General features: G+C 39.9%; 1 protein-coding gene across 1 annotated transcript in view; it reads left to right on the top strand.

Annotated features, from left to right (window-relative positions):
- SCUBE1 (signal peptide, CUB domain and EGF like domain containing 1) overlaps positions 1-24,918 on the top strand; it is a 216,222-nt gene that overhangs the window by 105,956 nt on the left and 85,348 nt on the right. Inside the window, exons 5-7 of the mRNA XM_075709672.1 lie at positions 2,689-2,814; positions 12,489-12,605; positions 15,491-15,580. Coding sequence (XP_075565787.1) covers positions 2,689-2,814; positions 12,489-12,605; positions 15,491-15,580 — 333 coding nt within the window. The remainder of the gene's footprint in view (positions 1-2,688; positions 2,815-12,488; positions 12,606-15,490; positions 15,581-24,918) is intronic.

The raw sequence follows: 24,918 nt of genomic DNA, 5'->3' as shown, positions 1-24,918 counted from the left end.
GAATACATTTTTAAACAAGCCAAAATATTTATTTGCTGCATTTTTATTTAAATATTTTTTTCAGAAAAAAAATTTGTTTAGGAATTTTTTGTAACTTAGTTCTTAGGCATTTTGAAAAATACTAAAATATAAATAAGAAGTTTTGTTGTGGATGAGTTCCTGCTCTTGACTGAAAAATAATGGTCTTTCATTTCACCAGAAAAACTTAAATTTTCTGCAGTAATGGTTTTCAGGCTTAGAAGATTTCTGTGGTGTCCTTCTCCAGCTAAACATGGAACTGAAATAGTTTTTCTGTAGATCCAACTACCTGATGCATACAATAACTGAAATGGTTAATACAGTAACTGAAATATTGTGGTCTTACACACAAATACCAGCATAAAATTCTGCTTTATCTTTCGCTTTTGTTTCAGAGTGTAATAATTCTGATCTTTGATTTCTACCGATATTTTTAACAGTGCACAATTTCTGTCTTCCCAAGTGATTTTAAAAATGGCAGATAGTCAGTATCTGTAAGTAAACACTGAAAATCACTTGCTTCATTACGCTTCTGGGCCATTAAATATCTTCTTTCATCTGTCTAATTCCTCTCTTCTCATTGCTTCAGCAGTGTGACTCAATCAGGCATGTGTTATCTTTCCCAGATCCTTTTCTGAACATAGTGTAGTGCGCAGGAATGCAGTTTGTCAAACACATTGTGTCTGAAATCCTTTGTTGGGAGAAGTGAAGAGAAAGAGATTATAAAATGCCTCAAAACCTTCAGTACGGCCGTTCCCAGGTTTCTTATATCTGTTCAGCCAAACAAAACATTCATACCTCACTTTGATGTATAGGATGGTATAGTATAGTATGGTATGTATTATATCTTCCAATAGCATCTGTTGTCCAGGCTGCAGTTTCCAGAGAATAACTTATTTGTACTTTGGCAAGTTTTTAGACTCATCAAGGCTAACACAGAGGGGAATTTAGAAGAGAGAAATATATCTGTTGTCTATAATGTTGGTTTTCATAGGCAGTGAGATTTAAGATCCTGATATTTTTTGTAGGAGAGATGAACAAAAATACCCACTTGGACTGGTGATGTGTGTGTTTCATTGCTCTGCTAACATAAACCTTTCTGAGGTAAAGTCCAGCAGTGCAAATAACTTCTGAAGCTGTTAGCTTCTGTCAACCTGAGGGAATCTCTGACTGACTTTCTGTAGCATTTCCTCCTCAGAATTTTGTACACAAAGTTTCTTAGTAGCTGTCTTACATGCTAATCCTTTTATTTGTGTTCAGTTAAAAACTATTCTGTATGCAGAGAAACTTTTGCTCGAATTCATCATAAAACCTTGACACGTGGTTTCAAGTATTTGATAGTGTGAGACCAGTCTCAGCCTAAAGGCAGTGTGTGTAGGTGCCGGAGGTGGCAGGTGCATTCATGTGGCTTCTGTAAGAATAAAAAGGGAGGACAGTGCTTGTTTTCACCTTTGGAAGCAAAAGCTTTGCAACAGCCCTGAAAAAAATATTTATTTACAGTACGTTGTCACTGTAGGTTTAACTTGAGCATTTTGCACTGGAGTTGTTTTGAGAAATTAGCCTAGAACGGGTAGGAGTAGCCGAGTGTTACAAAGGGACAGATGAGCTGCTGAGTCCACACTGACTTTGCATGCACCAGTGTTTTGGGGAATACATGCTGTTTTCACAGTAGTAAGCTGAGTTGCGCTGTGAATTCTCTGCCAGTGTACTCTCAGAGCATTTGTTTCTCCTTTCCAGGTCAGATATCCAAGGGGAAGTCTGGGAAGGCTTTGTAATGCAAATCTAGCTAGCCTTCGTTCACACAAGGAATGCTAGATGCTGACCCATAAGGACTGAGTTCAAGATTTCCGTGAATATGTGGGATTTGAATTAACTCAGTAATGAAAGCCTCTAAGAGCATAAGGCGCATTGAGTATCTAAATCACTTATAAGGTTTAGAAAGCTAAAATTGGCCCTATGATGATTAAGAGAAAGCTGGTTGATAATGCTCCTTGGCATAAACATTAACAGGAATCCACCCATGGCACTTGGACGTTCGTTGAACAGTTGGTATGTTTTGTTTAATATAGTCGAAGAGAAAAGATGGTAATAGGTTTGTTGGAGATTGGCTGCGCTTATGGTGGGTGACACAGATCACTGAGATGTATAACAAATAGCAAAGAAACAGATCCAAGCAAAAAAGCTCAGATATAATCTTTGGGAGATTTTGTGTGTTAGAGAATATAAAGCACATTAACAGGCAAATAAAACTGCACCAGACAGTAACAACCATTAAATTCATACATGGAAAAAATAACAGAGACCTCAGTTACTCAACTCTGATAATCACCTGTGGGACAGACAACTTCCTGGAGTATCCTTTGAATCCATTATATCTTCATGAAAGATTAGAATATGGATATGGAATAGGGAAATCACAAGTCCTGGGTTTCTACATGCAGCAGAGACACCGTATATTCCACAGTAGTACTCATTGTATTTGCCCCAGAGGAGGTTTGTCCTTTATTATTACACTGTTCTGTTGATGTATACCTCTTTTCAGCTGCGTTCTTTTGCCTTGTGGAACACAGTCCAGATGCAAAATAAAAATTAGAGGACTGGATGTTTACAATTATTTTGTAATTTTACTTCAGTACTAATATTTTCCATTTTTTCTTCTTCTTTTTACAGAGGGTATGAACTGTATGAACAAAGATCATGGGTGTGCACACATCTGCCGTGAGACGCCCAAAGGTGGGGTTGCCTGTGAATGTAGGCCTGGCTTTGAACTTGCCAAAAACCAGAAGGACTGCAAATGTAGGTAGATGAAGATTAAATTTCAAATGCCCCCAAATGTTTTATTTTCTTCATTGTTGTTATTTTCCAGAAGCCAAGAAATCAACTTTGTTTTGGCCAAAGGTGATTTGTAATTTTACTAATGTGTTTTTTCTGTAGAAGGTGTACTTGGGGATGGGTAAGAGGGATTGTATCATAGAATGTTGGCAGTGACTCTGTTAGCAAAACGGTATCAACTTTTCTACCTTCCTGTGAATGCAGAAAAGTGAGGGATCAGTTTAATCCAGGCTTTCCTTGTAAAGCAAAACAAATAAAGCATAGAGGATTCTGACTTGCGATACTTTGAAGGTCCACAATGATAGATGCATTGATAAATCTACAAATGGGTTTAATGATAAATCCACTAGAGCGATCAAATTAAGAGTGTTAATTCCTCTTTTTTAAAGGATAGAAATGTTTGCTCTAGTCTGGATTCCACTGCACACAGGATACTTTTCTTGTTATTACTTGGAAAACATGCAGCTGTATCATATATATACTGTTCTTCAAAGAAAAACCCTGAGTGATGTATTCTCAAAGCTGAGATGCTGAAGGTACAGATATTCATTAGGCCACAAAATTGGAAATTGTTCTGTATAGGTTAAAATAATTGACCCTCTGTAATTTAGCGTCATCATGTCAAAGCTTCCAAACTGCATGGGAGTCTTTCTGATGGCTTCAGTGAGTGTTAGATCTGACTCCAATAGCTGGCTTTCCTATCTGGTAGCTTTGTGAGAGACAAAAAAAACAGGAAATGCAATAAAACAACATAAAATAAGTTTTGTGCTTTGCATAGGGCCGGTATTTTTGTGATAGCCTTTCTTGCACTTCAGCTTTTTTTCTTCCTGAGATCTCCACTGTATAAACAAACACACCTAGATGATATTAGTTCCCAAGTACAAAGTCAAAAGGATCACTTTTGAATATCATCAAGAAATATCATCAAGAAATGCCAAGTACAGCCTGATTGCTCTTCAGTATTAAGAGGCTACACAGGGCCTCTGTGCAAAAGCACAGAGAAAAATTGCCTTTATGGTAGTTTTCATTCTCAATGTTTATTAGAAATGAACACTGTGTGCTGTTAATTGCAGTGCAACATCAGCTACATTGGTAAAGCGGGAGAGGATGTTTATTTATGTTGTTTATTATTTGTTTCCACAAATTTGTACATTCCTTAGGAATTACATTATCCTTTTTCATAGTGAGGTGGTGACAGGAGGATTAGGGCCTTTTCTAGAACAATATTTCTAAATCCCTCAAAGTTTAATAGAGTGAAAAACTTGAATGTAGTCTGTGCCCGGTAGTGTTCAAATTGTAGTTGGAAGTATAATGAACTTTTGCTGACAGACCTCTAAGTAGGGACGCTGAGTTTTTCAAGGCCGCAGAGCTTGCTGCAGAGTACACTGACCCATAAACCCACAGCACATTCTGCAAATATGTTCCAGAGTCTTATTTAAAATAACTGTACTTCTAGCCCTTGCAAATGCAAAGAAGTATAAAGCTATAGCCAGATAGCCTGGGACAATAATTGTGGGACTACAGCAGGCTGTTTCTAAAGGTCTAGTTCTGAAACCAAATCTAGACTTTTTAAAAAACTTTTTCACAGCTAACCTTTTCAGTGGAACTGGCTTAAATCTTGAGCTGCAGCTTTGCAAGTACTGAGTACAGCTATGTTGAAGAGCTGAAAAAGAGATGCTTGCCCCTTGTCAGCCTGGACTGGGTCTGTAGCCCTGTATACCAGGGACTGAAGTGCCAGAGAGAACCGGTACCTCACTAGGTGAATTTTTATCAGCCAGTTTGCAATTGAATCAGAATACTGGGAAAGGTTTTCAGACGTATTGGCCCAAGTCCACTAGTAATGAGACATGTGTTCCTCAATGGAAAAAAAGATGTTAAAATAGGTTAGAAAGCATAAAAAATTGGAGGGAGGCTCCCTGCTTTTTATGCATGCATTACAAGATTGCCATTGCATCCTAATTGCATGATTACATATCACCTGATCATATCATCGCATGCTAATAAGGCAGTTGCTGTTGGTGTCTTGCTTCATTCAGTGTACGTGATGGTCAGTGCTCATTAAACAGGCTATTGTTCAATAGCTTCCTCTCCATAATTCAGTGTCATGCCTTGCCTGCTGCACAGTATTTAAACCCTATTGTGAACATAATTTTTTTAATTTCCTCATGGATTTTCCTATGATACTCATTACTGTAATATCGAAGTGCTTTGTAGGCATTGGTAATGTATTTTCAGAATATTCTTGTCAAGTTACTGGTTTACCTGTCTTACAAATGGGAAATGAATATAAAGATGTTCATTTCAAAGTCTTTTAGTAGGGATAGGTGATTAACAAAAACACCCAGAACCCAGCTCAGCATTTATAGCACTTTAGTATGATCAAAGCCAAGCTCCCAGTGGCTCCAGCTCTAGTTGCAAATGCCATGGAGAAAGGAATATAATATTAGTAACCTGTAATAGATGTGACTCAAGTGACTTGCCAAGCCCTAAGTAGGAATTCCATGGCAGGGGCAGAAATATATTAAGAGTTTTTTAGGGCTCTATTCACTGTCTGAACAAGACCATCCTTTCTTGACAGTCCTTTTCTGATTTACTACTCGTTCTGCAGCAAATGAGACAAGATTCTCCAGCTGTTTCCACAGACCTGACTTTCCCCAGCTCCATTGCACACTGAATAAGACAGGAGTGTTTTCTGCATTTGTCGTTAAGGATGGTTATCATGATGCAATAAGTCTATGTACCAGAAGTCTGGTATTTTGTAGCTTTTGAGTGCTTAATATTGCAACCTTAATGGTTTCTTAGTGTAAATTTTAAACATGCAATTTCTCAGTTACAAAAAAATAAGTCTTGCCCACCACGCTACGAATATACAGAAGCATTGAGGCTGGAAGGGACCTCAGGAGGTTCATCTAGAAATACACCAAACAGAATCATACAGATCCATACATAATTCCTCAGAAGGGCTGCATCCTTTAGATCCAAAGCAGCAGTAAACTACCATCTTCTGTGTACACAAGCCATTAGAAGAAGAACATGCTTTGTCAGTGATTTTCATAGATACAAGCTGGCAGCAGAAAGAAGAGCCTTAGGAATAGTGAATTTGGTTCCAGATTACAGTGGAAGAACAGGGGAAATGGCCTCCTCTTTCTTTATCTGTATCCATGATAGATTTTAAGGTCCTGCTCCTAAGCATGATTGCGTTAGAAATTTTTGATAAACTGAAGATTTTTTTCCCCAAACATGAACAAACCAAGACATTTTTTGTTAATCTCATTATTGGCTGGATCAGTTTAGCTGGAACTTGAAAAAGTAAGAGGAAACCTAAAGCAGATACACATACCTGCAATTTGCAACCTAAAAGAAACAATTCTGGCAGTTATAAACAAGTGAAAGCTGAATCTTTTAATGAAAAATCTGGATAACCTTAACTACAGCTATTTCTATCTGCCCCCTCCGATAATAATGATTTAAGTAAGCAGGAGAGCTAGTGCTAGAGCAATTCTAAAAATCCTGTCTAGTATGTTTACAATAAAATGCCATCCCACCTATGCCAAGTGGTAGCTTTTCGGCTCCTGCTGACAATGTTCTCATGCAGCTATTTGCTGTCAGTACAAAGATCTCCAGAATGTTAAAAATGTAAGGCCATACTAGAATAAATAATCCAAGCGATTCTGCGTGCACAGCTTTATCACATAGAAAGAGATGCCCATATATTTATAATTATATATTTAAGGGCCAATTTACTTAAAAAACAGTGCAATTTTTCTGGAATTACAATGTGCTGGTTTGAACTGTCGCAGAAAGCCATGCTACAAAAACAAAAGATCTGGCTTGTTGCAAATTCTGTGGCATCTGAGCCATAGTATATATTTCAATCCACATGTGGACAAGATCAGGACATCGTTGTCTTAGGGGATTTTTTGGGTTAGTGGGTACTAAATGCTAGATTTAATATTTGGCCATATGTTTTCAAACACTTCTTGTCATGGGCATGTCAGATAGAAGAGACTAGAAAAAGGATTATATGAAAGTTCAGAGAAGCACTGAGAGCAGGATTTAGCCTGTAGAGTGAAGCTGAACTTTGGTACTATCTTCTGGAGGTTTTATCATGGACCATCAATATCATTATTTAGTGGAGTAAGTACATTAAGATCCCTTTTGTTCTTTAAGATGTCATACCTCTTCCAGACAGTTGTTTCTTGTCTTTCACCATCAAAATGTCATTTCAAGACTAGTCCATATATTTCTATGGATGTAAGCACTGGCCCACATGCAAAGCTGTCTCAGAAATGCTTAGCTCGGCCCAGCCAAACTGAGTAGCTGCTGCTGCTTAGAGCATAGGGAGGTGGACAGTTAGGGAGATTATGCCATACTGCCAGCCTGAAGGCCCTGAAAGGTGGTTGGCCAGTTCAAGAGCCTGAACATTACAGTCAGTGGAAAGCATTAATCTTGTTTGAAGGCTATTTGAAGCACCAGTGTCAGGGCCTCGGCTCAGGATGCCCCATAGCTTGTGCTAAACATTTGAAACTGTCCTGCATGACATCCTTGTCTCTAAATTGGAGAGGCATGGATTTGACAGGTGGACCACTCAGTGGATAAGGAATTGGCTGGATGGTTGCACTCAAAGAGTTGCAGTCAATGGCTCATCGTCCAAGTGGAGGCCAGTGACAAGTGGCGTTCCTCGGGGGCCAATATTAGGACTGGCGCTGGGTAACATCTTTGTCAGCAACATGGACAGTGGGATTGAGTGCACCCTCAGCAAGTTTACCGATGACACCAAGCTGTGCAGTGTGGTTGACATGCTGGCGGGAAGGGATGCCATCCAGAGGGACCTTGACAGGATTGAGAGATGGGCCCGTGTGAACCTCATGAAGTTCAACAAGGCCAAGTGCAAGGTCCTGCACATGGGTCAGGGCAATCCCAAGCACAAATACAGGCTGGGTGGAGAATGGATTGAGAGCAGCCCTGAGGAGAAGGACTTGGGGGTGTTGGTTGATGAGAAGCTCAACGTGACCCAGCAATGTGCGCTTGCAGCCCAGAAAGCCAACTGTATCCTGGGCTGCATCAAAAGAAGTGTGACCAGCAGGTCGAGGGAGGTGCTTCTGCCCCTCTACTCTGCTCTTGTGAGACCCCACCTCAAGTACTGCATCCAGCTCTGGGGCCCGCAACATAAGAAGGACAAGGACCTGTTGGAGTGAGTCCAGAGGAGGGCTGCAAAGATGATCAGAGGGCTGGAGCACCTCTTCTATGAAGACAGGCTGAGAGAGTTGGGTTTGTTCAGGATGGAGAAGAGAAGGCTGCAGGGAGACCTTATAGCAGCCTTCCAGTACCTGGGGGGGGGGCAAACAAGAAAGCTGAAGAGGGACTTTTTACAAGGGCATGTAGTGGTAGGACAAGGGGTAATGGCTTTAAACTGAAAGGCAGTAGATTTAGATTAGATGTGAGGAAGAAATTCTTCACTATGAGGTGCTGGAACAGGTTGCCCAGAGAAGTTGTGGATGCCCCATCCCTGGAAACATTCAAGGTCAGGTTGGATGGGGCTTTGAGCAACCTGGTCTAGTGGAAGGTGTCCCTGCCCATGGCAGGGGGGTTGGACTAGATGATCTTTAAGGTCCCTTCCAACCAAAACCATTCTTTGATTCCATGATAGCTCTTCATTCACAGTAGAAACAGTGTTGGGAAAACAGACTGGTAACTTGAACACCGGCACTAGACACCTCACATAGATGGTGTGCATCTTTGTAGGGTTTGTGTGCTGTTTCTACTCATGTTTGTAGCCAACACAAGCAAAGCCTTCTCTGTGAGATGCTGGTTTTAGCCTGTTGTACAGGGTATTTCTTCGACTAAGGGAAAGAGCCCAGTGCTTTGTTGCGCTTAAGACGTACATGAATGCTGAAGCAGTGTCAAAAGCAATGGTGTTACTCTGGTTTTAAATCTGCTGTGTGGGAATAGGTATATCTGAGTTCTAACAGATATGTGTATAATCTGCTTTGGTAAAAAAAAAGAAAAATTACTTACTATTTTCCATCCCTTTTATTGTAACATGATTTCTAATATTTGAAGGTGATCTGCGTCTATCAGAAGTTACCATTTTGCCTCTTTTTGTTTGCCTTTTTAATGTCACAGACTCTGAATGAGCACACAGTCTTTTGCATAGCTGTAGTGTCCAAAGTTATCAAAATTAATTTTTAAAAGAATACTTTGAGATTTCTCATTAATTTTGCTTTAATGCTTTCTGACAAAAATGGAGTAGATCTGGATGTCCCTTTGCTTTTAAATAATTTTGGTTTTCTTCCTCTAAGCAAGAGAAACTTCTCACTGTTTCACTGCCACAGAATTAAGGCTGGATGGAAATTGAAATGACATATTTTACAACTGGATTTTGTACCAATTTCACCTGCAGAGCTGTCAAGCTGCAGAATTTTGTCTTAAGTTGCTTAAAATAAATAAATAAATAAATAAATTGTAGTTTAGACAGAAATTCAAATCCTTCAAAAACATGATTTACTAATATTTGTAAGACACAGGAAAAGGAACTGACCTACATCTGTGTTCATTGACTGGGTAGAACAGGAACCAGTAACTTTAGTATACAGGGAAGCTATAAAAGAAGTGTGTGATTCTGCAGGATTTACTATAAACCCCATCAGTCTAGTACAATTTTTCATAGACAAATACAGTAAGGAAAAGTCCCTCATATTACGTGGATCAGAGAAACTGTGTTAAGATATTTTCATCTTTGCCAGCAGAGGCTTTCAGCAAGGAATGCCAAAAATAACCACTGCAGTCAAGTTGTTTAAAATATACACTTTGTTGCTGATTGCACTTTCAAATCCTCAATAAAAATACTGTTGGCTAGAAAGGTATTTAAAACAAACAAGAACCTTAAGTTAATTTGTGATGGCACGGCAGTCCAACAGGAATAGAAACACTGGATGAACTTCCGTGTAGTCCAAGAGGCATATGGGGTCAAGGAGGGGAGGATAGGTAGACAGAAATTACCTTATCCTGGATTAGCTGTGCCAGTGCACGCCCAATTCCATGGATATTGCCAGCAGCTACCTTCTATACCACTTACTGACTCTGCTTGATCACACCATAGACACAGCCGGCCAGAAGAGAGCTCATGTTTGCCATCAGGCTGCAGTCAGCCGATTCAAACAACCTCTGTCTGTTTCTTCCAGCTCTCAGTTAAGCTGCAGACCAGTATTTCTCTGCCTCCAGATTAACCAAGAAGTTATTATTGCACACATAATGTGGCACAGAGAGAAAGCCACGAGAAAAAGATTAACCCCAAAAAATTGCAAATCAAAGAATGGGCAAAAAGAAGAGAGGTGGATAAGGACAGGCATAGTGTTGAGCAAGGAAATGATTTTTCAGCATGACTGCATTGGAAAGGTGGGAGGTTTAAGAATGGAGAATTGACATGAAATTTTAATCTGTTTGTTTTGCATCAAAAATAAAAGCTAAAATGTTACTGTGTATTGAAGGAAATGAAATGTTGCTTCCATTTGACGCAAAGCAGAATGTTTTTTCCCAAAAAGAAATTAATAGTTAAGTTATAAAACTGGAGAAGGAGAAAGAATGCCTGAGGGTGGTTGTTGCTTAGGGGACTTTTTTAATGTAATTCCTTGGAAGTTTAGGATTCTTACAACTTCGGGTATGTGAGTTCAATTCCCTCCTCTGTCTGGTGGGACTGAACCCACAATTCCCATTTTCCAGCCTAGTGCCCAAACTGTCAAGCTCCAATAAGGGAATGCGGATCAGGCTGCTCTCCATCTTTCTCACTGGCATTCTTTCCAATTGGACAGAACAGCGATATTCCTGGGAGGAGAGGTGGGAATCCAGGCAGGCCCCCTTCTCAGGTATTGTTCTTACCACTAGGCCATGAGACTATTCCCTCTCTATCTCTGAACAACGCAAGGATTTGATTTGAAGTGTACGATGTGAAGGACCAAGGATGCTTGCACCTGCAGTGGCCTCTGGTCTGTACTCTCTTGGGAGATGGACAATTCCTGTTATGATCTTTGCCAGACTTCAGGGACAGCAGGTGTAAACTTGCGGTTCACACTGGCAGGAGGTTTTAATGGGAATTCTGTTGGGTATGCTGTGGTGGGTCTCCCTCAGTTGCTTTTCTTAGAATTGTTCCATTTTAAGTGAAATACTTAAGTGATTACTGAGAGTGGCGTGACTATTGAGCACTGGGACACTCACACCAGAGGTGGCATATTTCAGTTCTAGTTACTGTGACTGAAAATTCCCGTCTACTCCATTTTAAGAAGCTAGCGTTAAAGCAGAGTCACTGAGGTCAGTGGGAAATTACGAGCTTAGCCCTAATGGATTAGATAGAACCTCAGTTTACATTTAGATACATGATTTTAAAATCCTGTTAACCGTTATCTTAGTTTTACTGTATATTGCAGTTTGCTACCTGGCTCTTTTATAAACTCTCTCATCTAGGAGGAAAATTCTGCTAAGACCGATGTGAGGAAGTTCCTTCTGATTAGTAGGAGTCAGTATTTAAATTACTGTAACATTTCAAAACATTGAAGTCCTCTGAAACAATGATATAACTGAATAATGGTATATTGGATTTCCCCTGTATCTGTCAGTATGTGTATACTGATCAAGAATCTAGCCCAAATTACCTGTATATAAAGACAATAAATTTAATTCAGTCAGATCAGAATTGTGTTATTCAGCATCAAGCTATGTGACTGCAAAGGGTTAAACGGAACAGGGGCAAATGAGAGGCATTGTTAAGGGCACTAGCCAGCTTAATGTTTAAAAACTGGTGTGTCTTAATAGCCAGAAATTAAATCCATCATGTGACAAAAGAAATTTAATCTGGTCGATTAATTCATGTAAATTTCAGAACTCTGTCATGCACAACGTTTGCTTTAATGTATGTTTAGTATTTTTTTACTGGAGGACATTTTAATTGCTAAAAGCCATTTTGTACTGTATACTTGGAAGTGAAAGTGACATCTCCAATGTTTCCTTCCTGGTTGAGGCCAGAGCACTGCAAGGCTATAACAACCATGTATTTTTTGTTTCAGAGAAGAAAAAAAAAAATTTCCTGTTTTATTTTTAAACATTCTTTTACTGTAGGAAGACTAGTACTTGAAATAATAGATTTCAAAACTTACATGGTTCTATTCTTGCTGTTTGGTCTCTGCTTCCTCCACTTAGAAAGTGAAGGGGAAGGAAAAGAGAAATGCTGTCTATAGACTTGAAGATATGTGTCTGTATTAGTGGACTGCTCATTTCTTCATGCCGTGTGCATCATGGATGTGAAGCATGTAGCTTTTAGGAAGAGACGGAATTGGCTAACCACTCATACTAAAATTATGAATACAAATAGACTGGGGAAAAAGTAGCACGTGCTTATTTTTTTCTTTCTCTTTTTTTCTTCTCTTCATGGATTGAGAGTAGGGCATGAGACAGGAGTGTGGCTACGATAAGGGGGGGTCAGAAAGAATAAGAAATGCAAATAACTGCAAATACAAATGTTATGTTGCCTTATTTCTTGGTTTGTTACTGCTCTTCTGTATTCTGAAAGGCCCTCAAGACTAATTGGTTTCATTGTCATTTTATTTATATATACATATATACACATTCATTTGGGGCTTAACTAGTAACCTGTAACTATGGGAATGGAGGCTGCCAACACACCTGTGATGACACAGATACTGGTCCTGTGTGTGGTTGTCATCAGAAGTATGCCCTACATTCAGATGGCCGAACCTGCATTGGTAAGTACTTCTCTGCAGCAAATTTTATTCCATATTCCTCATAGAATATATATGTGCACATATGTGTGTGTGTGTGTGTGTGCGCGCATGCGTGTTTGTATCTCACAGGCGTTCAGCACCATTGCTGAGAGAAGTGTGTAACAGCAGTTCTGGCCATAGTAGCTAAAGTCACGCTGTACAGACAGAGGAGCATTTGTGCATGTTTTGTCAAAATGTTTGTTAATTAAGTATCCCTTCATTACTCCTTTATAACTTTTATTTCTTTTCATAACTCTAATAATTTTTGAAGTTAAAAGGTGTAGAACATTCATAATTATGAATGAAAGTTCAGCTCTTCATTCACTTTCATGAGTCAAGACTTCCTTGCGTAAGCAAGGTGAGGAAAATGATCCTCTTTTCTAAGCTGTTATCGGGGAAAATTAATCATCATGATGTGCTTTCTTCCCTGTTGTATGTTTTATGCTTCTAAAAATTACAGCACTTGTAGTGAATAAGCTTGCGCTCACACTGTCAGTAGGAAAAAGCTGTTCAAGAGATGGAGCATCTTGGGAGATGCTATGCAAACATTTATGATTATAAAATATATTAGTTGCTTAACACCATTTCTTTCCACCCTGCTTTTTTTTTTAAAAAGAAAAAAGGATATTTTTGCATACTGTGAGTTAAAATTTGGAAATTCTTATTCACAGATCAGAACCTAAAATCCATAATGGTTTTCATTAGCACTGTGGTCATGTTGACTTTTTTTGTTTGTTTAATTTCAAATTGTTAGAAATTCCTACTGATTTTCTGAGGTTAAAAAAGCATGGACGCATATTTACCATCTTTTCTCTCCTTTATCAATACTGCAAGACAGAGCACTTGAAACCCATGGAAATCTGTCAGTTATCTTTAGTGACCCCTTGGTCAGATCCATGGCATAAAACTCAGAGGCTGCCCAGAGCCTCACTCACTTCTGATGGGTCTGACTGCACAAATTGTGTGGTGGGGTGAGGGGTGTGTTGGCAGAGGTAGAGCTGAACAAGGTTCAGCGCTGGACTCTGCTTCGCTGTATACACAAGCTATGTCTCAGCTTACAGGATCTCTCAGCTAGTACTTTTGGTTAACACAGAGGGCTCCATCGTGCAGTCTCTCTGTTTAAATAACCCTCCCTGAAGCCTGTGGCAGTTCCAGATGCAGAGAATTTGCAAGAGCAAGGGCCTTGAGCAGGTTTTATTGAATGGATAATTGATCTTCTATTTATTAGCGTTCACTAATATCCTTAGACTGATGTTTTATTTTGTCCAGCATGTAAAAATGATTTTAAAAGCTGTGTACACTGCACCTGTTTTTTACTTTTTTTTTCCATTTTTGTAACGTAATACATACAATTCCATGTTACATTCCTTGGTCTTGTGATGTAAGTCACATATTACTGCCTGTGCTGATTTTCTTCCCTCTAAGTAGTTCTTTCTCTTAGAATACTTTTAAATTTTTAATTTATTTTTTACATTTTTATTCCTGCTTTCTGGTGATGGTTCCTGATTGCCTGTCTTGTCTGATAACTGACGTTCATTAATTATTTACAGAGCAAAATAAAAAAAAAAAACTCAAACAAAAGCCTCTATTGCAGCCTGATCCCATCTAGAACTTGTTAAAAACAAAACAAAACAACTTCTTGTTACCACTCAACCATGTAGTGTTGCCACAAACAAAACCTGCCAGCCTCCTCCTCCTCCTCACTTCAGTGATTCCAGTGTTTGCTGTCTTCAGTGGTGTATGTATTCCAGCCATCACTGCAAGAATGCAAACTCCTGCAATGCCAGATAAATACTTGTTGACCCTTTGTCTAACATATTTTGTCTTCGTTTGCTTGACTTATCCTTTTATTTTATTTTTTTATGTTTGCTGCATGTGAAAGTCCCCACTTGCATTTTGGTTTTTGTTTTCCTAATAAGCATTTCCCTCTCTGTATAAATCATTTTATTTACCCAGCTGCTGCTTCTCCATTGCTCTCCTGTATCAGAAATCTTTATTTATTTTTATTTCACTTACTGATCATCTCTTCCCATACTTGTGACTGTTTCTGTGTATTTCTAATGAAGCATAACCAAACTAAAGTCCTCATTATGCTGTATGAAACTCTTACATGTAGGATATCAGAGACTACCTTGTAAAATGACCTTTGCTGACATCATCTTGCTTACTGCATGCTTATAAAATTACTAAACCCTGTTCTTGCAACATCTTTCCTAGCATTGAATGTTTAGCTAGTAGTGTTTCATAGACAAGCAGGCAACCAGCACTGCCCAAATTGATCTTTTTTTGTGTTTGTTTGGTTTGTTGTTTGTTTATTTTTGTTGTTGTTATTGTTTAATTTGCATGCTGTTGTTTGGTTTCTCCTCACGATGTGTCAATGTGTACGAGACTATGGTGCATCCGTGCCCATCCATCACCGGACTCTTCTAGCTCTCTCTCTGTGTCTTGGTCTTTCTGCCTGCCACCTTCAGACCCTGGTGCCACTGCTAGCCTGAACCATTTTAAGTTTGTCTTTGGTAGTTTGTTTAACTAGCATCCCTGAATTTTAATTTTTATCATTAACACCTCTCTGGGGCACTCATGTTAGCTGTCTTGTTCTCCAGTAGGAATCCAGCTTCTTGTATGTGGTTAATTACTTCATAGTTGACCATTCTTCCTCCTCCCTCTCTTTCTTCCTCCTTTCCCTAAACACCCTTTAATTTTTTCCTGGGGTCTCAAAGGGAATTAACTCTCTAACGGGGATTTAGTGCTTTCATGCCTTGCTTCTTGGCTTTGGCTGTGCCATGCCAAGAAACTGTCTTAGGCAGTGGAAAATTGGGCTTGTGATTAACCAACTGCTCCATGTTTGTCCCTTACTTGTGTTTTAGAGAAGGATGAGGCTGCAATTGAGAGTTCTGAGTACAATGCCACGTCAGTAGCTGATGTGGACAAGCGGGTGAAACGGCGGCTACTTATGGGTAACACTTTTCTTCCACTTCCTTTGTTGTGCTCTCACTTTTGTCTGTGTGTGTGTGGGGGGGAGGTTCTCTTTTGGTCTCATTTGGTCCCTTTGGTTTTGGTTTGGTTTGGTTTTTTTAACCTGACTTCATCTGTGTGGAAAGGTCACCAATTTTGTTAAGTTCTCATCTGTTGTACGACTTCATTTCTTGTTTTTAAACTTTTTTTCCTAATGCTGCAGCTTTAATGTTTAATTTCTTCTGCGTAGAAAGAAGCTTTTGCCATTAACCTTACTTACCTTATGCAAGCTACTTCCTACATGTGATTTGTGTGTGTTTGTGTGTATGTGTTGCTGTAGGATTCCTGAAAAATCTCATGTTGCAGACCTGCCTATTGACTTAAAAGTGGATGATGATGGTGATGATATAAAACAATGTTCTATTACATATGTGGTGTTAAATGGACAACTGTATTTGCCTACTTTAAATTTGCAGTACTTTTGGTTGAAATGTAAATATTATGACTGGAAATTCATTTATTTCCTTTGTGCAGCTATGTTAGTAACCACTGAAAGATCTTTCCCTAGTGACTAGTGAGCTTCTGTATGTTCTTCTTTCAAGACTGAAGCATGGCTTGTTTCTTGGTGGTGTTAAAGCCTGAGAGAGGAAGGGATGAGGAAGTGCATTGAACAATGAAGATAATTCTTTAGCTTCTGCTCTCAGTTAACCCATTGCACACCCTTGTGCTTGTCTTCTTCATGTTACATTTATGGCCATTAAGTGAGAATGACCTTTTGGGAATAGAAAGGGTAGAGTGGCTGGACCTCTGCCAGACTCTTTTCATGTGACAAAGAGCACAGGGCAGCACAGGCTGCTGAACGATGCCAGCAGTGTAGAGGTTTACAGGTGGTTTATTACTCTCTTCCATTCTGATGCCCTACTCACCACATACAATTATTTGGACTGTGTTTTAAAAATAGTGAGCATCCATGATTCTTCACCCACAGAAGAGATTCTGGCAGGACAAGATTCTGTTCTCTTCCCTCCTGGTCACTATTTCATTTCTTGAAACCATTGAGTCCGTTGCAAACTCTGTCCTGCTAGCCCTTGGCAAGCTCAGCTCTGGCTGTAAGCAGCCACACCTATCTGGAAGGACCACCTCTAAGAGACCAGAAGCCTCACTTTGAATATTTAGTTGATTGCTGGGCTAATAATTGCAGTAGGTGACAATATTTATAAAGTTTCCATATCACTTGTATCTCGTCACCCATGACCATCCAGTCAACTGTAGGCCAGGATATAACCACTGTGTAGGAAATGGCACGGTGTTATAACTCTGAAATGGTATTAGATGATAGTATCGAGGGAAAATATTTTCCCTCGTGTGAAAACCTGGGCACACATTCCTTTATTTTTAGATTATCTATGATTGTTAATTTGCAGTTAGTTTGCAGACCTAGCAAGTGACCCATATCAATTTATTGTTTAATGATGCACTGTTTACATTAATTTAAGCTAACAAAAGCTCCGAGGCAGCTTATCTTGCTTTCTAAAGGTGCTATTAACACTTTTAGCTGTAATTTCAGTAAGACCCATAGTGTCACAGGAAGCCAGGGAAAAAAATGTGCAGAGGGCCTCTAGACCACTGGAAAATCCAATCCTCCAGGTCTAAATGGTGAGTTTGCCCAGGCCACTAATAGTATGTACAATATGGTGTAGAGGGACTGAGCAACACAGTGCACTGCGTTGCTGCCTCACCCTCTGACAAAAGTAATTATCTGACCTGTAACTAAGCTCACACTGCTTACCAGAGTCCAGGCAAAAAGAATGAAAAAGTTACGATTAGCAACAAGCTGCTTAGTTACACCAGGTCTGCAAGTCCCAAACTGAACATAGACTCTAGAAATAGGTTTAAAGAGATAGTTAAAAATCCAGTTTGCAAAATACATTGTTTAACTCTTCAGTACTTCCTGTATTCGCAGGTATCAGCCAAGAGCTGAGAGTTTATGGACATGCTGTGTTTGAACAACTGATTCCTTAGAAAAACATTAACTATTACTGAAAAGAAATTTAATTAGTAAGTGAGATCTGAGTGGGTGGCGCACTGCTTAGGGACTTTTCTATTTGTTTATTTCTACTGATTTCTGATGCTCAGAAAATACACAATTAATTTTTTAATGGAGTCTTACTACATTTCAAAAGTGTAATGGCATTTCCATGAAATTCCATGTGTCTTCAGATGCTTTCTAAACAGCTGGTTTAGAAAGTACTGGAATGGTCTTCAGGAAACTTTGTTACCAGCTTTTGTAAATGGACTGTGATTTTTGACCCTCCTGCAGGCAGTCTTGGGAGAGTAGGAAAAGTAGATGACTTTATGTAATTTTAGTAGTCTGATGAAAGACACTTTCAGTTGCAAACCCTGAGATGATAATTTCTAGTCCCCTGTCATTTACTGAATGCTATTAAAATTACTATGATCATTATAACCTTTAATATCAACCAAGGCTAAGAATAAGCTTGCATGAGATTACTTTAGAACAGGACTGCTGTTAGACATGACTACCTATGCTACTCATTTTGCTACAGCAAGACTGGTGACCTCTGTAGCTCTTAAGTAGAGAAAAGTAGATAAATACCCTTCCTTCCTTCCTTCCTGTCAGATGCATTTTTATCTAGATCTTGTGCGGCAGACAAGAAACTGGTCTTCTCCGATGATCTACAAGAAACCTTCCTTTAGAGCCATTCAGTGATTCCTAGGAATTTTCATCCAACTTTTTTCATAATATTCAGAAAGACCCCGAGGGCTTCCAGCTGTCCTTTATCTCCCCTGTTCAGAGAAAAACACTTGGATTCAGAGTAAAGAGTGCTCTCATTAAAGAGATGGCACTGAATGACCTTTCTCTGATCAGTGAATGTTGCCCCCTATTGCTGTTCATACAGCTCATGTACATTTTCTTCACTTCCCCCTGGGCCATTGCATTGTAGAGTGGAAAGGAGTGCAGCCTTAACTGTACTCCTGGTGGGCTTTTGGTGAGGTTCTGCCATCTGCCAGAGTTCTGTGGTGGGTGCTGTAAACTGGTCATTAAGCCATGTACATTCTGTAGATTAGGAAGGAAAGTGCATATTCATCCTGCAGAAGTGCATGCATCCAAGCATTTAAAACCAGAGCCTTACCATTATCTGTAAGATATGTTTACATCCGCCTTGTTGCAGAACACCTTGCACTTACTGTAAATCAGCAGGGCACAACCAATGTCTTCAGGTCTTCTTAAGCATCTGGTATAGTTTGTCTTGCAATTAGTTGAGCACTGCCTTCAGCTTTTAAAATTATGTTCAAATCTCTGTTTCATATTGTACAACACAATTTTCTCTGAAAATATTTTCAGTGTATTTCTTAGCAGCAGTCACAGAGACCTCCCCACTTTCCTTTACCTTCTTTTCCTCAAGAACCTATTTGCCAGGACTGTTTTTCCTGTCATAGCATCATAGCAGGAGACTGCCCTACCTGAACAGAAGAGTGTTCTAATGCATTTCACATATTGTTCAGTCTAAATCCAGCATCGGTTTGAAACACAGTATATCATGCCCTGCCTATCTGGATGAAAGCCATTCTAGTGTGGGCATACAACTCTAGAAGTACCAAATTTCCACTCAGTTCTACTAATACACATATCCTCAAAATATTTTGACCAGTGTCACATCTTCAGCAATGGAAGTAGCTTTTATTCGTGTATCCAGTTTCCAAATCTTTTTGCTATTGCAGCCCTGGGTATAATTCATACATCCAGTGGCCTCACAGTCTACAACTGTAAAGATGAATCATCCAGTAGTCTAGTGCTTTATCATTATATATACTGTAAATTATCAGGTCTCACTGGCTTAGCATTACTCTCTTCTTGAGCACCGTCTTTCACTTGAAAAGGCTACAGCATTTTTATAGAGCAATTGTCTGTTGATATCCTGAAGCTTTCTTTTAAGTAGAACTTGATACTGTGGACACAAAAATAAATTTTGTAGCACCAGTTGGGCCACTGGGCTGCCTCATTACAAATAAGTCAACTGCTTACAAAGATGTGACAGGCAGCTGAAAACTTCCTCTTTGAGGAACCAGAACCACAGAACCGTCTGGTCTTAAGACTCAAGAAGTCCTCCTCTCCTAATCAAAGGTAATGCTTTGCTCTTTGGCTACTCTTTACATCAACTCTTAGAACCAAGAAATTTTATGATCTGTTTTTTACATTGTCTTTAAAAATGCAGTCACCTGCTACATTGTCATCATCACAGGCCTTTACTAGGCTGCATGAATCCTTAAGGTGCTTTAGCGACACAACCATGATGTTCTGTCCAGGGCGTTTCTTAGATCTTATCCTCTGATCAGCACTTTTTGAAGAGGTGGGCCTGACCCATTTCTCACCACATTTCATTTCTCTCCCTGTACTCTTTAGTAGCCAGATGGATCAGGTTCATTTGGGCTTGAACCCAAGTGACTTCAGAATAACTGCAAAGGCTACATTTCTCTCCCTCACCTTCAATCCTTTTCCATTCTTTCCAGAGATCACTGTTGTAAGAACTCACTTTGGCAATAAAATGTTCTTCCTCTGGCCCTAGAAGATACAAGGTTGGTTCCTTCTTGTCTCAAGAAGAAAGTTTTAGAAAGTTGTTTTCAGTATAGCAAAGAGCAACAGGACATTGAGCCCATCTTGGAGTTAAGGAAGCACAGTAATTTCCCTTGTGTATTTAAGGCCAGGACAATGGTGCAAACGGGGGTAATACCATCACTACAAGTGTCTTCAGAAACCCAAACTACACTGAAATTCACTCCTTCACAAGATCTGTTCAACTCATTGTGTCAGGACAGCTTAAGGTTTTGCCATTGGACACTGACTTTTTGGGTCATCAGTAAGGCTATTTGCGGCCCACCTCAGATACAGGTATGTAATTCTCTTCCCTTCCCTTGAAGCTGGCTCCCAAGATCCCTGCAGATTATTTTACTGTCAATTGAAGTGCTTGTATAAACTGTAAAGTGCATTGAAACTGTCCTGGACTTTGTTACTGCTAGAGTTTACCTCTGCCTAGATTGTTTCTGTAGTGTAGGAAGCACTTAGAATCATAGAATCGTTTAGGTTTGAAAAGACCTTTAAGATCATCCAGTCCAACCATTAACCTAACATTACCAAGTCCACACTAAACCAATCAAGGGTAGACTAGACTAAACCATGTCCCAGAGTGCCACATCTACCCGTTTTTTGAACACTTCCAGGGATGGGGACTCCACCACCTCTCTGGGCAGCCTGTTTCAATGCTTGACTACCCTTTCCACGAAGAAATTTTTCCTAATGCCCAATCTAAACCTCCCCTGGAGCAGCTTGAGCCCATTTCCTCTTGTCCTATCGCTAACTACTTGGGAGACGAGACCAACACCCACCTCACTACAACCTCCTTTCAGGTAGTTGTAGAGAGCGATAAGGTCTCCCCTCAGCCTCCTCTTCTCCATACTAAACAACCCTAGTTCCCTCAGCCGCTGCTCATAAGGCCTATGCTCCAGACCCTTCACCAGCTTCGTTGCCCTTCTCTGAACATGCTCCAGCACCTCAATGTCTTTCTTGTAGTGAGGGGCCCAAACCCGGACACAGTATTCCAGGTGCGGCCTCACCAGTGCCGAGTACAAGGGTCCCCTGCTCCTTCTGGCCACAGTATTCCTGATACAAGCCAGAATACTGTTGGCCTTCTTGGCCACCTGGGCACACTGCTGGCTCATGTTCAGCAGGCTTTTTCACTTCAAGTCATTTGGAAAATAGTGCCAACAAGGACCAGCTTTGCTAGGCTGGGATATGTGTACCTATATTACATTCCATCCCTGATTTCCTAAGAGTGGCTTACAGGCACGGCTTTGGTCTGTCTATATTCATAGTACATAACCCGCAATTAAAGTAGTATTTTCACTAGTTCTGTATTTTCCCTTGTTGTGGCAAGAATCACTTGACTTCTGCAGATGGCTCCTGTTCCAGTTTTAGTAGCCTTCCAGCCATTTATAATGAGCACCCAGCTACCTGCCTGGAGAGACAAGTGTGCAGTCCACTAAGGCCATTTCCTTTCTGCAGCAATCACTGGAGGTGTGAGCTGTGGAAGTTGCAATTTGGGCATTTCTCCCATGGATTAGCTTATGACAGAGAACATCACTGCACGTTATATGGGACAGAATCATCTCTGGTTTTTGCCTTAACATGGGCTTGCTTTGGGAAATGTACTTCCACTATCAGTTCAACTCCAGGGATCTCAAGCAGTGCAGCAGATAGCCAGAGCCAGTTCAGACTAGTAGATCACAAGTGCAGGTCCTGCTTTGGCCACTTTCATGACATGCCAGTACTCCTTTCTCTGTGTGCTGGTCAGCTCTTTCATCCAGTCTTGTGCCTCCTGAAGTTACCTAGAAACATCAGCCAAGGTAAGTGTGTTTATCCTGTCCTGGCCAAAGCTGTTTTGATTTCAGGAGATTTTTTGCCCAGTACTTACAATGGATTTTAATGAGCTACTCACATCATATTAAAAAAAACCCCACAATTTGAACTTGAGGTCATGACATTGCATTTGTAGCAAAGGCAAACATTTTACCATCTGTTTCATCAAAAAGTCAGAGAGATTTACAACTTTAGAGCAGATCCTTCTTATGTTAGGTTTACCCATTTGAACATAAAGTGGTACCCAACTTTATATATCTTGAGTCATCTGAGCTTAATAATCAGCCATATGGGATTTTTTCCTAAACCACAATTATCTAAGGATTAGGCTACCCTACTCACCCTGGACATCGAGCATGCTTTGACTTTTATTTGTCTGGGAGCAGATCCTTTAGGAGCACCCCTCACTTGATTGCTTCAGTGGCAGGAAGGTACCTAGTTATAGCTATTTCCACCCCAGATTATCACTGCAGGTAGCAGGTTGTGTCAGGCCTGATTGTTAATGAGCAGAGGTAGAATCATCAGATGTGAGCTGGACATACTCCCAGGAGTTCAAGGCAGAAAGGCCATCTGAAGCACCATCCTTGATTCTGCAGTTGCCCCTCACAGAGGCTCCTGGGCGTTATACAGCTCTTAGCAGAGCAGTCCTCTACATTCCCTCTTTCTGATGAATCAAGATCCTCCTTCAGGTAGCTTGCATAAAATAGGGACTACAGAGGGCACACACCCAGTGTGTGAACTTCATATTGAGAATCATGGGAGGAGAAAACAAGGTCACTTACTTGAGATGCATTGTCCATATGCACATTCATATGGTCAACCACCCTTCTCCCCTTCTTTCTCCTAGTCCACCTGGAAATTCTTGGGATTCCAGAGCTGAGAAGAACTGATAGTATGGGACTGTGTGGTCTTAAGGCTAAAAAATCTCAGGTCTTAACTTGCAAGGATCTATGCCCTGTACGAACGTGCATGTGAATAATGGATAAAAACGTTCTAATTTCTCTAGTCATCTTTTTAGTTCTGTCTCTCCCTATGACACATTGCAAATTTGAGGTTTATAGTCTTTTCTACTGAAGACCATAAGCTTGGTAGAACAGCAAGGGGATGTTATGGCTTGTGTTTTTTGGAATCATAGAATAAGTTCTTGTGGACTTTCTAGTCCATTGTGCCTGCCTGACCCAAGCTGGTGCCTCCAGTCTGGTGTTTTGTTTGTTAGGAATTTCAGGACTTAATCTCCTTGAATCCCTGTTTTCTTTTCAGCAGAGACATACAGCACTTCCCTGATTACAGGAAAATAGAATCCCCAAAGTTAACTAGAATTACCAGATTGTCATAATTTAAGTGATCTGTGCCATGTGTAAAATGCCATGTGTAAAGTGCCATGTGTAAAATGACATCATATCAATATGGAAACCTTCCTTGGTCATTCTTTCAGTCATCCAAAGATCTCTCCTCTGGTGGTTCACAGTGAATAACTTCTCCAAAGTCAAACATCTGTCTTGAATTATTGTATAAAACACACAATGATTGTGTAGTTCATATGGAAATCCACCATTTTCTGGATTTCAGGACTCTGTGGTGGAGCCATATTTAGCTCCTCTGCAGCTCAGGAAGGAGCTTTAGAACTGTAGAACTTACTGAAACCATGCATTCTTTACCTAAAAAAGCCTTTAGTCTGATGACAGATTTCCAGCAAAAGCCTTTCTTTTTTCTTGAAAGTAAGTTTTGTGGGAAGACTCTGGTTTTCACTGTGCTTTTGCCTGGAATGATCTTCAGAAATAGCCAGAATGTACACGGTAGCCTGGTTAGAACATTCATTTGAAATGTCAAAAGATTATACTGAAGACCCTTTCATGGTGATTTGCCACCCATGTTCAAGGGAATTTGTTGGGCTGTAAGGTCAGACTAGCTCATTATTGCCTTATGAAGGTGCTCTACCCTTGGGACCAGTATTGATAACCGATAGTCTGATATGGGCTTGGGATTCTTCAGTTTCAATAAACATAAAAGAATAGAAAATAGGACCTGGGTTCCTAACATGGCATGCAATGCCCTAATTACCAAGCTATTGGAATAAAGAGTGTTATGAGCTCTGATTTTCCATTAGAAAATTTCCAAAAGTCTTAGGTTGTTTTATTCCAATGTGAATTAAAAATGGATTCTGCTGACTTCATTTTTGGTTCTCTTTCAAAATGGAATGAGAGTTACCAGGTGATCCTAGTCCCGGTTTTCTGTTTTGAAGAGCAGGGAGATAGACAAGCTAGTGTTTGTTTTCAAGTGTTCTTCCAAAGCAATTAACTTCCATCATAGTTATAGCCTATCAAGGGTCACTCTAAGCCAAGAGCACCTTTTCAGTATGTACTTCAGTTCCTAGCTTTGTTGTCCTGCCTCCTAGGACTCTTTCAAATTACTTAAAACACGTCTTTATTTCTCTGAATGGCTTTTATCTGACGTAGAAATGCTCACTGTCAGAAAGCCAAGTGTGCTGCTCTGTATGCATCACAATCTTTTTGTGTTTTAATCAATAAAGCATTTAAAACATATTATTAGCAGGGGTATTGCCAGGAGGTTCTCTAACTCAGCTACTAACTGTGAAACCAAGACCTGACTTTAATTCTTTCTGTCAGTTCTACTTTGCTGTATGAAATCATAGAAAACAGGGGGAAGGAATCCCTGAGGTCATTCATGCATTCTCTCTCTCCCAAGGGCAGATCCTTTCATCCTGAGTTACCATCACTTTTATTCATTGAATTTGTGAATGGTGTGCTATTTTCCTGTAAAAATCCCTTTTCTTCATTTCTTTGCTGATGATAAAGACTCTGACCCTATCCAGCATTCCTACCAATACCTTCCATTGTTTTGCTTTTCCATTTTAAATGAAAGGATTTGTCCAAGGTCAGGAGA

Source organism: Pelecanus crispus, chromosome 1 (assembly GCF_030463565.1).
Source record: "Pelecanus crispus isolate bPelCri1 chromosome 1, bPelCri1.pri, whole genome shotgun sequence".
NCBI lineage: Eukaryota > Metazoa > Chordata > Aves > Pelecaniformes > Pelecanidae > Pelecanus > Pelecanus crispus.
Note: the sequence above shows the minus strand (reverse complement) of the source record. Positions and strands in the feature narration are given on the sequence as shown.